Here is a 14,072-nt window from a genome sequence, read left to right on the forward strand (position 1 = left end):
ATAAGATCCTAGCTGATCTGATTTATTCCTTACCTCCACTTTCCTGCCGTTCCCACGTAAGCCATGACATCTCACTCATCAAAAAACCTGTCCAACTCGGAATTCAATGGAATTCAAAGACTCAGCATCCATTGCTCATTGCAGGAAAAGAATTCCAAATCTGACATCACTCAGAGAATCTCTTCATCCCTTGATCTCAGTCTTATTTTGAAACAGCACCTCCTTGGTTCTACATTTCCCCATGACAGAAAATGCCTCCTCAAAATCCACTCTGTCATAGATGTCATACAGACATAGAGATGTACAGCACGGAAACAGACCCTTTGAGCCAACTCAACCATGTCGACCAGTTATCCTAATCTAGTCCCATTTGTCAGCACTTGGCCCATATTCCGCGAAACCTTTCCTATTCATATACCCATCCAGATGCCTTTTAAATGCTGTAATTGTACCCTCCTCCACCACTTCCTCTGGCCTGGCAGCTCATTCCATACATGTACCACCCTCTGCGTGAGAAAGTTGCCCCTTAGGTCCATTTTATGTCTTTCCCCTATCGCCCTAAAACTATGCCCTTGAATTCTGAAACCTTCCCCCAACTTCAGGGAAAACACTTTGTCTATTTATCTTATCCATGCCCCTCATGTTTTTATAAACCTCTATAAGGCCACCCCTCAGCCTCCGATGCTCCAGGGATAACAGCCCCAGCCTAGACAGCCTCTACCTCCAATCCTCAAACCCTAGCAACATCCTCGTAAATCTTTTCTGAACCCTTTCAAGTTTCACAGCATCCCTCCAATAGTAATGAGACCAGAATTGCATGCAATATTCCAAAAGTGGCCTAACCAATATCCTGATGAAAGGCTTATGCTCGAAACATCAATTCTCCTGCTCCTCCGATGCTGCCTGTCCTGCTGTGCTTTTCCAGCACCACACTCTTGACTCTGATCTGTAGTCCTCACTTTCTCCAATGTCCCCAACAGCCGTAACATGACCGCCCAACTCCTAAACTCAATGCTCTGACCACATCTGTGACTCTACTTTCAAGAACCTATGAACCTGCAATCCAAGATCTCTTTGTTCAGCAACACTCCCTAGGAGGTTACCATTAAATGTAGAACTTCTACTCTGATTTGCTTTTCCAAAATGCAGCACCTTCAATTTATCTAAATTAAACTCAATCTGCCACTCCTCAGCCCATTGGCCCTCAAGATCCCATTGTAATCTAAGGTAACCTTCTTCGCTGTCCACTGCATCGTCGATGTGGGGTCATGTGCAAACTTACTAACTGTAGCTCCTATGTTCATATCCAAACCACTTAAGTAAAGGATGAAAACCCAGCACTGATTCTTGTGGCACATCATTGGTCACAGGTTTCCAAACTGAAAAGCAGCCCTCCACCATCCCTTCTGTCTTCTACCTTTGAGCCAGTTCTGTATCCAAATGGCTAGTTCTCCTTGTATTCCATGAGATCTAACCTTGCTAACCAGTCTGCCATGGGGAACCTTGTCAAACACCTTGCTGAAGTCCATATAGATCACATCCACTACTCTGCCCTTATCAATCCTCTCTGTTACTTCTTCAAAAAACTCAATCAAGTTTGTGAGACATAATTTCCCATGCACAACACCATGCTGACTATCCCTAATCAGTCCTTGCCTTTCCTAATACTTGTATATTCTGTTGCTCAGGATTCCCTCCAACAACTTGCCCACCACGAATGAAAGGCTCACCAGTATATAGTTCCCTGGCTTGTCCTTACCACCTTTCTTAAATAGTTAGCCAACCTGCAGTCTTCCGGCACCTCACCTATGACTATCAATGATGTAAATATCTCAGTAAAGGGCCCAGCGATCACTTCCCTAGCTTCCCATAGATTCGAGGGCACACCTGATCAGGTCCTGGGGATTTATCCACTTAAATCCGTTTCAAGGCATCCAGTACCTCCTCCTCTGTAATATGGACATTTTTCAAGATGTCATCATCTATTTCCACACATTCTATCTTCCATGTCCTTCTTCACAGTAAAAACTGATGCAAAATACCATTTAGTATCTCCATCGTCTCCTGTGACTCCCCACATTAGCTGCCTTGCTGATCTTTGAGGGGCCCTCTTCTCTCCCTAGTTACTCTTTTGTCCTTAATGTATTTCTAAAAACCCTCTGAATTCTCCTTAACCCTGTCAAGTTCACTCAGAATCTTATATGTTTCAGTAAGATCACCTCACATTGTTCTCAACTGCAATGTGTATAGCCCAACGTATTCGACCTTTCCTCACCTCTTCCATCCCAGAAATCTGCTAAATGACCCTTCTTTGAATTCTGGTGAACATTTTACCCACAGCATCAAAGGCTGATTTTTTTCCCCCTAATTAACCTGTTCAGGGATGTTAATACATATAGTTATGGAGAAGGTGGGACTTGAACCCAGAACTTCCTAGTTCAGAGCAGGGACACTTACTGTGCCACAAGAGCCCTGGGCTAATGTGTGATGTTATCACCACTGAGTCAGAACAACTGGGTACATACACCTAATCTAAGCCTAAATCAAGGCCCCATTGGCCTCTCAGGTGGACATAAGAAATGCAATGATTCTATTTGAAGAAGAACAGGGTGTAGTTGACTTGTTGAGGTTTTTTTCTTCATTTTTAGCTTTCTCCTTTTCACAAGATAAGAATTGCTTGTGAGGCCTGCATTTGTGGCCAATCTGCAATGCCCTTGAACTAACTGCACTGTTGGGCCTAAACAGAGGCACTGAAGAGTTAACCACATTAGTGTGGTTATGGAGTCACATGTCAGCCAGCCAAGTAAAGATGGCAGATTATCCTCCCTAAAGGACACCAGAAAAAATGGGCTTTTACAACATTTGATAATTTTTTGTTGTTCTTGATTTCTGTGTAGACTTGATGGATGTACCATATGACTCAGAGTTCCATAGTCACTATTACTGCACTGAGTAGCTGCAGTTTTCTTCCCATTGAATTATCTTGTTGAAAAAGAGACTGTAACAACACACCAACTTGCAAAAACAATTCATAGTTTGGCAATGTACTTCAAAGCATCTCCCACTAGTCACAAGCTTTGACACTGACACTGTACATGCAGGAATGGTGTTATACAGCACACACATGGCCTTGAAAAACAGAAAGCACTGGAGAAACTTAGGAGAACTGACACTTTCTGGCTCCCAAAACAGTTACCAAGCTGGTCCCATTCTCCATCCCTACATCCACAGCTCTCTAAATTTATTTTTTCTAAATATCTATCCAGCCCTTCTTATGAAACCTTCTATGGAATCCGTCTCCACCATTCTCCCAGGCAGCGCATTCCAACTCCCAACAACTGAGTAAACAAGTTCCTCATCTCACTCTTAGCTCTCTTGCTGACAATCTTGAAAGTATGACTGTCTAGTTATAAACTCAAGGATCCTACATGTCACCTTAACAACTGTTTCAATTTGCCTGGCCACCTTCAGAGATTCATGCTCATGAACCCCAAGGTCCCTGAGATCCTGTCCTACCCTCAAAATTGTACCTATGAGCCTAGATTGTCTCTCCAAATTGCTTCTACCAAAATGCATTACTTCACATTTCCCTGCATCGAAATTCACCTGCCAGATGTCTGCCCATTTGGTCAACTTGTTGATTTCCCCCGACGTCACTCAGCACCATCCCCACAACTCACTATTTTCCCTAGCTTCATCTGCAACTTCAGAGATTTTGCCTTCAACACCCATTTCCAAATCAGTTACATAAATCAGAAAGGGACAAAGATCACAACACTGATCCTTGGCAAGCACCATTTTAAACTTAACTTCAATCTGAGAAATGCCCATCTATACCTACTCTCTGTTTCCTATGTTTTAACCAACTTCTCGAATCCTTACAACATGGAACCAGGCCATTCAGTCTATCAAATTCACATTGCCCCTGTCAAGAGCATATACTACCCAGACCCATCCCTGCATATCCCATGGCTAATCCAGCCAAAATATACATCTCTGGACAATATGGGCAATTTAACATGGCTAATCCACCTAACCTGCATGTCTTTGTAGGAAACCAGAGCACCTGGACTAAGCCCGCATAGAAATAGGGAAAATGTGCAAACTCCACACAGTCTCCCAAGAGTGAAATTGAACCAGAATCCCTGGTGCTGTGAGGCAGCAATGCTAACCACTGAGCCACCATGCTGCAAAATCAACCAGTCCCAAACCTTTCTAATTTGCTAACCAACTGTATCAAATGTTTTTTGAAATTCCACATGTACAACATCCATTGTACCACCCTCACCACTGCCTGTGTCACCTGGTCAGACAGCTCAATTAAATTTGTCAGATATCACCTGCCTTGACAAAGCCATGTTAACTGTCAAGTATTAACTTGTTTCTCTCCAAGTGTTTCTTTACCTTATCCTGTATTATGCACTCCATCAGCTTTCCCACTATTGATGTCAAGCTGACAGGGTCTGTAGTTTCCTGGATTATATTTTAAACAGCACTGTCACATTTGCAATCCTCCAGCCACCTGGGACTAATCCTATGCTCAGAAAGGCCTGAAACATTTCTGCCAATGGCTCTACAATTTGCTCTCTTATCATTTTCCGCTTGTTAGACCAAACATGGATGTTGTCCAGGTCTTGTTGCATTTGAACACGGATAGATTCAGTGTCTTGAGAATCATGAAAGGTGCTGAACATTGTATAGACATCAGGTTTGGACAGCGAAGGAGTACAGAAAAGACACACCAGTTTAGTCCCAGGGACGAGAAGCTTCAATTGCACAGAGAAATTGCAAACTTTGGACCTGATCTCCTCAGGGACTGTTAAGTAAAGACTTGATCAAGGTGTTTCAAATCCTGAGGAGTCTGGGCAGCATTAGTCATAATACGCCTTTAGCAGGATTGACAACCAGAGTGCACAGATTTAAGGTGATTATCAAAAAAAAACAAATGTGTCACAAGGAGAAACCTCTTGTAGAGAATGCACTGCTTGAGAATGTGTTGGCATCAAGACAATCAAAATAGAGTTGATTAAGTGCCAGAATGGAAAGATTGACAGAGCTATGGGTAAAAGCAAGGAATGGAACTAGTTAAGTTGCCATGACAGCGAGCCAACATGCCCACAACAAGGCTGAATAGCCTGTATCATGATCAAAATCTTTTAGTCAGCCCATTGGGTTGGCTTTCGGGACCAATTCTGAGGTCAACGTGCAGTAGCACAGTAAGATGGAACCTCCTTCATCCTAACTTTCACCTCCCTATCCCATTCTCCCTCACCCATTCATGAAGTTACATTCACAAATCTCATTGCAGAAGATGACAATCAAGAAGAGAATATAACTTGTGATCCCAATGTCCACATTACTGGGGGCACACTGACGAAATCGAATGGTAATGCAGTGGACAGCGTTCTGAGGTTCCAGTGTCCAGAACACACCTACCCATACCCAGTGTCAGAGACCAAGTGCACGAGGAGTGGGCACTGGTTCAGGCTCACTTACAGACGCACCAAACCTATATGCAAAGGTGAGGCAGCTTCCTTTTCTATTCCTCTCCTCTCTCCTTCCTCTTTCTGTTTCACTCTTTCACAACCTGTGATCATTTATTACTGTCCATCCAGACAATAACTGGCCTTGAGAGGATTGTAACTGAGCACCATTTTAGGACTAACTCTGCCATTCTCAGTTTACCTGTTAACAGAATTGAAATTGTGGTGGAATCTGAAGTTGTGTGTCACTATCCCATGTCCTGCGATCAATAAACTCGAAGATTGCACCTCCCTGGAAATCTCCCAGGAGAGGGAATAGGCTGACCAAGTTGCTCTTGCCTCCGCAAGAGAATCAGAATAACAGGCCAAATGGCCTCCTTCTGTCCTGTATCTGTTCTATGACTCACTGATCTCCTTAGCTCACTCGTTTCTCCTTGAAATCCCTCGTGTCTCTGTTCTCCTCAAGCCCTGAAGTCAATGCCAGACCATTCAACCTTTCTAACCTGTTCTTATCTCTCTAGAGTTTCGATGTCCAATGCCTGTACTGGAAGATGGAATGATCAGACCACAGAACCTTTCCTATGCTATCGGGGAAACTGTTTTTTTCGAGTGCTATGATGGGTATAAGCTTCAAGGATCAATTAGCAGGACCTGTATGAAGAATGGGCGATGGAATGGGACAATAACTAGCTGTAACTCTGGATGTGAGTTCCCCCTTAGGCTATCACTGGATGTGTTTGCTTTGCTGTTTTCAAAATAGAATTCCACTTAGCCTTCCCTTCTTGTGATACGTTTCCTACTTTCACCACTGGAAGGTCAGGTTCTCATTTTTAGATCCTATCCTTCAATCCTGGACATTTCAACCAGCATAAATAATTTATTTCAATCTTCAGAATTTCCAGCCCCCATCCCGCCCTTCCTCTGACTCCATGCCCCCCACTCTATCGTCTTCACATCAACCCCTCCCACAGTCACCCTTTCCTACCCCGCTGCTTAACCCATACTTCACTCACTCCTCTCATTTCTACCACCATCAGTCTTACCATATTGACTCCTCCCAACCTCTTTCCCACCCTCACATTTCCCCATTCTCACTCACCCCAACACTCTCTCGTTTCCCCTGTCATACCTCTTGGTGTGATTCCATCATTCCCTCTCCCTAAATTCTCTATCTTCCTCGTTGCATCTCCCTTAGTATCTGGAAATCTTTGACCAACTCACCCCTTAACATTGTAAATTCTAGGAAACACAACCCTGGTTTGCATTATCTCTCCTTGTAAAGTAACCCTCAGGCTCCAGGTATTATCCTTGTGAGATCTGATCCATTCTCTCCAAGGCCAACATATTCTGCCTAGGATTGGATGCCCAAAACTGATTGCATTGTTCTAGGAACAAGCTCAAGGGACTCTTGGTACACCTAAATGAATATTGCTATCAACAGTACCCTCCAATTCTTCAAACAATTACAGGCTTAGATTGAAAGAGCTTTAACTGAAGCACTTCAGTAAACTAGAAATTCCCGGTGCCATTTCCTTCATGGTGAGCTGGGAGTTATTGTACCATGAACTTCATTGTTTTGGAAATTGATGAATGGGAGGTGTGTAGGAGGAAGGGGTGACTGCGTGGGAGGGTGAAGCTTTTCCCTTGTGTGTTTGCTGCCATGGGTTTGAAAATAACTGAAAGCTAGCTAGCTACTGAGTTGTTTCTCGCCTTTAATCATGTTTTCAAACTCTTAAAGCACAATACTGCCCTCATCCCGGGATCCCGGCTGGAGGCAGGAAATCCGGAGAGAATTACATGATCGGCAGCAAGGTGGAGTATGTCTGCAACAACCACCTCGTGCTGGTAGGGTCGAGCGTGAGGCAATGCCTGGAGTCGAGGGAGTGGAGTGGAAGAGAACCCAGCTGCCAATGTAAGTCCTCCTCTTCATCAGTTCTTTAGGTTCATTCAATGAACCATCAGACAGGAGCATCAGCTCACTGCCTCTTTCTATTACCTGTTGTGCAGGTAATGACTGTTGGAATGACAGTTTGCATGGGATCGCATAGTGTTTACAGCACAGGAATTGGCCGCTTGACCCATCCCCTCTATGCCAGGTTTTATGAGTCATGGAGGCAAGGAGAGGGATTTGGTTTATTTGTTATTGTCACATGTACCGAAGTACAGTGCAAGGTTTTGTTTTGCGAGCAGTACAGGCAGATCATAACTTACAGGACATAGAGATCATAGGGTGTTTAGACAAAACAAAGCATACAAGGTTACATCTGCACAGGAGATGCACAAAAGCAACATCAACATTAGACTGGAAATTAGAGAATCCATTCAGCAGTCTAACAATAGCAGGGAAGAAGCTGAACTTGAACCTGTTGGTACATATTTAAGCTTCTATATTTTCTAGTGGAAGAGAGTATTACCAGCGTGGGAGGGGTCTTTGATAATTTGGAAGCCTTTTCATGGCGATGGGAATTGTAGATGGAGTCCACAGATGGCAGGATTGGCTTTTGTGATGGTCTGGGCTATGTACACAACTTTCTGTAGTTTCTAACAGTCCTGGGCAGAGCAGTTGACATACAAAGCCATTATGTACTCAGGTTCTATGGTGCATCTGTAAAAATTGGTGAGGACATGCTAAATTCCCTAGGCTGCCTGAGAAAGAAGAGACATTGTTGTGACCATTGCATCTAAATAGAAGGTCCAGGACAGATTGTTGGTCATCATCACTCCGAAGAACTTGGACATTCTACACTCTCCACCTCAGCTCCATTGATGCAGATTTCATAGAAACCTATATAATTCTAACAAACCTGACAGAGTAAATGCAAGGAAGATGTTCCCGGTGACTTGGGAGTCCAGAACCAAGGATCTCAGTTTAAGAATACTAAGGTAGGTTGTTTAGGACTGAGAAGAGGAGAAAAGCCTTCACCCAAATAGTGGTGAGCATGTGCAATTCTCTGCCACAGAAAATGGTTAAGGCCAAAACATTGAATATTTGCAAGAAGGTTTTAAATATAGTTCTTAGCGCTAAAGGGATCAAAGGGTATGGGGATAAAGCAGGATCAGGGTATTACTCTGGATGATCAGCCACTATCGTATTGAATGACAGAAGAGGCTCAAAGGGCAAAATGGCCTAACCCTGTGTCTATTTACTATGTTTTTATCACGTTTCACATAAAATCTGTTCCACATAAAATCTATTTGACACTGTGTATTTGTGTGTGGCAAATCTTAAGGCAAGTTTTGTTTTTAAAAATTACAAATGAACTGAAAGAGATACTGTTTGAATCCTAAACCAAGACTTGATGGCCAAGGAAAGTGCATTCATGGTATTGTGAAACATGCCAAGCCCCTATCCTGCAAATATATTCAAATGCCCTTAGGGAGGGAATTTCAGAATTTTGATCCGGTGACACTGAAGGAATAAGCGACCAACTTTCAAGTAAGGATGGTGAGTGGCTTAGAGGAGAACACGCAGGTTATGGTATTCTCATGTATCTGCTGCCTTTGTCCTTTCAGATGGCTGTGGTCATAGGTTTGAAAGATGCTGAGCAACGCTGGTGGAGAGTGGATGCTTGTGGATGTGGTGCCAACCAAGCGAACTGCTATGCCCTGAACGGTGTCAAACTTGACTGTTGTAGGAGCTGCACTCAGCCAGGCAAATGGGGAGCAATCTATCACACTCCTGACTCCTTATCCAGTCGAGCTTTTGTGTGACTCTGGAACCTCAGCTCACCACTTAACTGCCCACTGGAATGGCCTAATGAGTCACTCCATTATACTTGAGGAGGCATCTCAGTGCCACCTTCTCATGGGCAATAATGCGTAGGCACTAAATGCAGATGTTGCTAGGATCCCCACATATTGTGAATGAAAAATAATCATCCATCTGTTTTGAGGGATTAAAATCAACTCAGGACTGAGAGGAGAACTCCCTTCCTTTTTTTCAGAATGGAGTAATGGCAATACTATTTTATTGAGGTTAAATATTACGGAGAGTCTCAACAAGCTCAAATGATGAGGAAAATACAATGTAAGGAGTGGATTGACGACTTTGCCCTTGCTTCCCTCCACCACCCAGCTTCCCACCATCTGTCACTGAAACCGAAATGGAAAGAATCCATTCAGCTTCAAACATTATGCAGGAAGTTGGCAGGTGTGGTTAGTTGGTGGGGAAGTTGTCAGGGGTAGCATGGAAGAACAACATTCCATTTGGGAAGATTGTGGGACAAAAATGGTACAGTCTCAGTTTGGACACACGTGAATCAAATTGAGAAAGTGGATCTTGCTAAACCAACACTTTTCTTTCTGCAGACAAAAACTCCTTTGACACTCCAGAAGATGTAGCATCAGCTTTCACAGCCTCATTTACCAATATGCTGGGTATGACTCAAACTGGAGAAGCAAAGCAGCCAGGTATGTCATATGTTGCCTTTCCACATGACATTAACCAGTCCCCCCGTCTAACTCTTCCCTTTGTCTCAGCTAAAGCCTTTTTTAAAAAGGGATAGGATAAGTCCTTAATAACCAAAAGTTGCATTTTCACTTTTTTATTGGTGAGAGAAACATAAGAAACCACAATAGGCCATTCTACGCCGAGCAACTTGCTGCACATGGAACAAAATTATTGACACAATTCTGGTCTTAATTCTACTTTTCTGTCTGCAGTCCTCCATAACTCTTTTAATCTATTATAACACCGATGGGAGGAGTGCTCTGGTAATCAATCTCCAAAGTGTAAATGTTTCTTTTAATCACGAAGATAGTTAATTTGTCTCTTTATTGTCATTACGTAGAATAAGAGATACTTTGACCAGGTTTCTTCATTAGTCTCAAAATACACTTAATGCAAACAAATGTCCTTTAGAAGTGGGGGAAACAGGTTACCAACGAAGCTACTATAATTACTCCTTAATTCCAAATACACACAGGTCAGATAAAACAACACAGGTCTGCAAATAAGAGTTTGGGGGAAAAAAGTTGAAGAATAGCACCCTTGTAAGTCAAGGGTATGAACTGTTTTTTAGATTTTCTGTTGACGAGATCTAATTACTGAAAGTTGCAGAATGATCAGAGATCTTCAGACCCAATTTCAGATTCTGATCCTGATATTGAAAACTTCATAAGATTTTCAAACTACTTCACTGACAGAGTTTTTGCTGTTTCTTTTCTTTAAGGTTTGTCTCTTTCTGACTAAGGCAGAGAAAGCTGCTTTCTCCTGCAAGTCCCCTCAACAACTCACATCTCAGGGCTGTGAAACATATAGCAACGTGACACCAGAGGCTGCTTATAGGCAACAAATGACATAGATCCTAGATTTTTGTTTGAAGTCTGCCACAAATCAGCAATCTGTCTAAAACCAACCTCGAACATATTCAGTAGCCCAGACTGTCCATTCTGAGGAAAAGAATTTCAAAGACTGATGATCCCCAGATGATTCTCCTCATTTCCATCTTAAGTAGGAGACCCACGAACAAACAACTAAAATAAAATTGTTTAAGGAGCTAAAGCAAAATAAATTTTAGAATATTTTCCATAATATAACATACATACTTTTAGAAGTGAAATATTTCAATGAGATTGGGGAGTGGATGGCAGTCTGATGTTAAGATATTAGATCAGTCATGATCATATTGAATGTGGAGCAGGCTCGATGGGTTAAATGGTCTACTCCTGCCTCGAGTTTTTAATGTTTTCTATGATTGCTTTTTCTCCTGGTTGTTCAATCCCCTTCTGTCTGATCCAATGACCAAAATCCTCCTTTCGAATATTTTATTTGTTCCCATTTGAACCACAATCTATCATAGGAACAGTGAACATTGAGCTCACTGGGAGCTGAAGAGTAGGAAGAGGCTGTTCTACCAATCAATTGGACCATGGCTGCAGTGTAACCAAACTCCATCCAATCACCTAGGCCTGTTAAACCCATACACCCTTACCCAATAAAACATCTATTCCTACCAGAAAACAAATTGTGGATGTTGAAGATCTGAAACAAATTTCTGAAGAAGGTTCATTGGACTCGAAATGTTAACTCTCCTTTGTCCATAGATGCTGCCAGACCTGCTGAGTTTCAATAGCAATTACCATTTTTGCTGGAAAACAACTGTCCCACTCAGTTTTGAGTTTTTCCTGCCACCCCTCAGCCCACAGAAACAACTCTTTGATGGAGAGGTTTCCTCTTATTTTTGTGCGATTGTTCAACACATTAGTGGGCATCAAAGTCAATGTTCCATTAGGTTCAAAGGTTCTTGGTCTTTTCTTATTCGAAGTGGAATGAGTCTTGTCAACATAACCCTGACTTCTATATGGGCCTGGGGCTGAGGGTAGTCAACTTCAACTGGATTTCTCCCTGGTGATTGCATCACATGACATTCGAGGTCCAATCACCTCGGCTGGTTTAACAGTTTTTAACTATCCCCCAACTCCCTCATTCTCCAAGAGATAGTAACATCGTGATAATATCACTGGACGAGTAATCCAAATGCCCAGTCTATTACTCAGAGGAGTCGAAACGTGTGGTGCTGAAAAGGCATAGCTGGAAGGGTAGCATCCGAGGAGCAGGAGAGTTGACGTTTTGAGTGTACTCAGGGGACTCAAGTTCAAATGAATAAGTCTGAACTTTAAAGCTAGTCTTAGGAATAACAATAATGTACTGCCGATAATGGTTCACTAATATCCTTTAAAAAGGGACATTTACCATCCTTACCTAATATGGATTACATGTGACTCCAGACGTATGCAATGTGACTGACTCTGAACTGCCCTCCAAATGGCCAAGTAAACTTCTCAGTTCAAGGGAAAGGCCGGGCTTGTCAGCGACGCTCATATCTCATGTATGAATAACTAAGCAACAAAAGTATTTAAAGAAAATTGATTAAAAGTCAAGTCTGTTTTCGGGCCTCGGCCACCTTTTTACTGCACTTTGTTCGCTGTCATGTCTAGTGAGATTAACTTTTCAATGGTCAAAGACTCCATGGCAACAGAGGGTCAGGAACTCTATTGGGGTCCTAGGGCTTGCCTTCATCCAAAGGCAGATGATAATGGTGGGAAGAAGATGAACTTTGCCACTGACAGATGTGCCTTAGTGATCTACACGGTGTGGTGGGATATGCAAGGGGCACTAGATGGACACAGGCCTTGGAGAGCTCAATGTCCATTGGATTTGGGAAGGTATTTTTTGATCCATGGAACACCTCCTTCCAATGAGCGCCAATATAACCCATATCACCCTAACTTTAACTGTCTCTTACTTCACAGCATCCACTGCCCGCAAAATTACTCTCACCAAGGATGCTCCACTTCATATATACATCCTTCTAGATGCTTCCGAAAGTGTTGGTGAGGCCAACTTCAATGAAGCCAAGAATATCATAAAGAACCTCACTGACAAGGTAATGAAACAAATCATTGCCATGAAGTTTGAAAGTGGCCTTTAGCGTAGTTTTAAACAGAAGAATTTCATGGGGGTTATTCCTTGTTCTGCAATTTTTTGGACATCACTGCCTCAGGATAATGCAACCCCGCTTGATTGGAACCCTACTATCTTAAACCTTTCCACTGGCATCCCCACCAATACTCAGTAACAGAAGTGAGCACCGTCTACAAGATTCTCTGCAGAAATTCACCAAGGGTTGCTGGACACCACCTTCTAAATCCCAGACTTCTGCCATCCAGAGGGACAAGAGCAGCAGGTTCATGGGCCACCACCATCAACAAATTCCCCTCCAGGCCACTCTCAGTACTGATTTGGAAATATATATTACTGTTCGCTCACTGTCACTGGGTTAAAATCCTCGAACTGTCATCTAGATTGACTGGGAGGTGTACATACACCATGTGAACTGCAGTGATTCAAGAAGGCAGCTCACCACCGCCTTCTCAGAGGCAATTAGGGTTAGGTGACAAACCTTGTCAATGAAGCTCACATGAATAAAGAAGTGATTTTTATTATTGTTTATTATATCTTACATTGTAATTTATACAGTCATAGAGATGTATAGAATGGAAACAGACCCTTCAGTTCAACCCATCCATGCCGACCTGATATACCAACCCAATCTAGTCCCACCTGCCAGCACCCGGCCCATATCCCTCCAAACCTTTCCTATACATATACCCATCCAAATGCCTATTAAATGTTGCAATTGTACCAGCCTCCACAACATCCTTTGGCAGCTCATTCCATACACGTACCACCCTCTGCGTGAAAAAGTTGCCCCTTAGGTCTCTTTTATATCTTTCACTTCTCACCCTATGCCCTGACCCCAGGACCCCTTGGACTCCCTGACCCCAGGGAAAAAGACTTTGCCTATTTACCCTATCCATGCCCCTCATAATTTTGTAAACCTCAATAAGGTCACCCCTCAGCCTCCGACGCTCCAAGGAAAACAGCCCCAGCCTGTTCAGCCTCTCCCAGTAGCTCAGGTCCTCCAACCCTGGCGACATCCTTTTAAATCTTTTCTGAACCCTTTCAAGTTTCACAACATCTTTCTGATAGGAAGGAGACCAGAATTGCATGCAATATTCCAACAGTGGCCTAACCAATGTCCTGTACAGCCACAACATGACTTCCCAATTCCTGTACTCAATACT

The 14,072-nt window shown here is 42.9% G+C and overlaps 1 protein-coding gene across 1 annotated transcript in view; it reads left to right on the forward strand.

Moving 5' to 3' along the window:
• LOC122541420 (complement factor B-like) overlaps positions 1-14,072 on the forward strand; it is a 60,380-nt gene that overhangs the window by 1,950 nt on the left and 44,358 nt on the right. Inside the window, exons 2-6 of the mRNA XM_043678179.1 lie at positions 5,309-5,521; positions 6,005-6,187; positions 7,222-7,395; positions 9,792-9,893; positions 12,738-12,871. Coding sequence (XP_043534114.1) covers positions 5,309-5,521; positions 6,005-6,187; positions 7,222-7,395; positions 9,792-9,893; positions 12,738-12,871 — 806 coding nt within the window. The remainder of the gene's footprint in view (positions 1-5,308; positions 5,522-6,004; positions 6,188-7,221; positions 7,396-9,791; positions 9,894-12,737; positions 12,872-14,072) is intronic.

The sequence above is a fragment of the Chiloscyllium plagiosum genome, chromosome 37 (assembly GCF_004010195.1).
Source record: "Chiloscyllium plagiosum isolate BGI_BamShark_2017 chromosome 37, ASM401019v2, whole genome shotgun sequence".
Taxonomy (NCBI): domain Eukaryota; kingdom Metazoa; phylum Chordata; class Chondrichthyes; order Orectolobiformes; family Hemiscylliidae; genus Chiloscyllium; species Chiloscyllium plagiosum.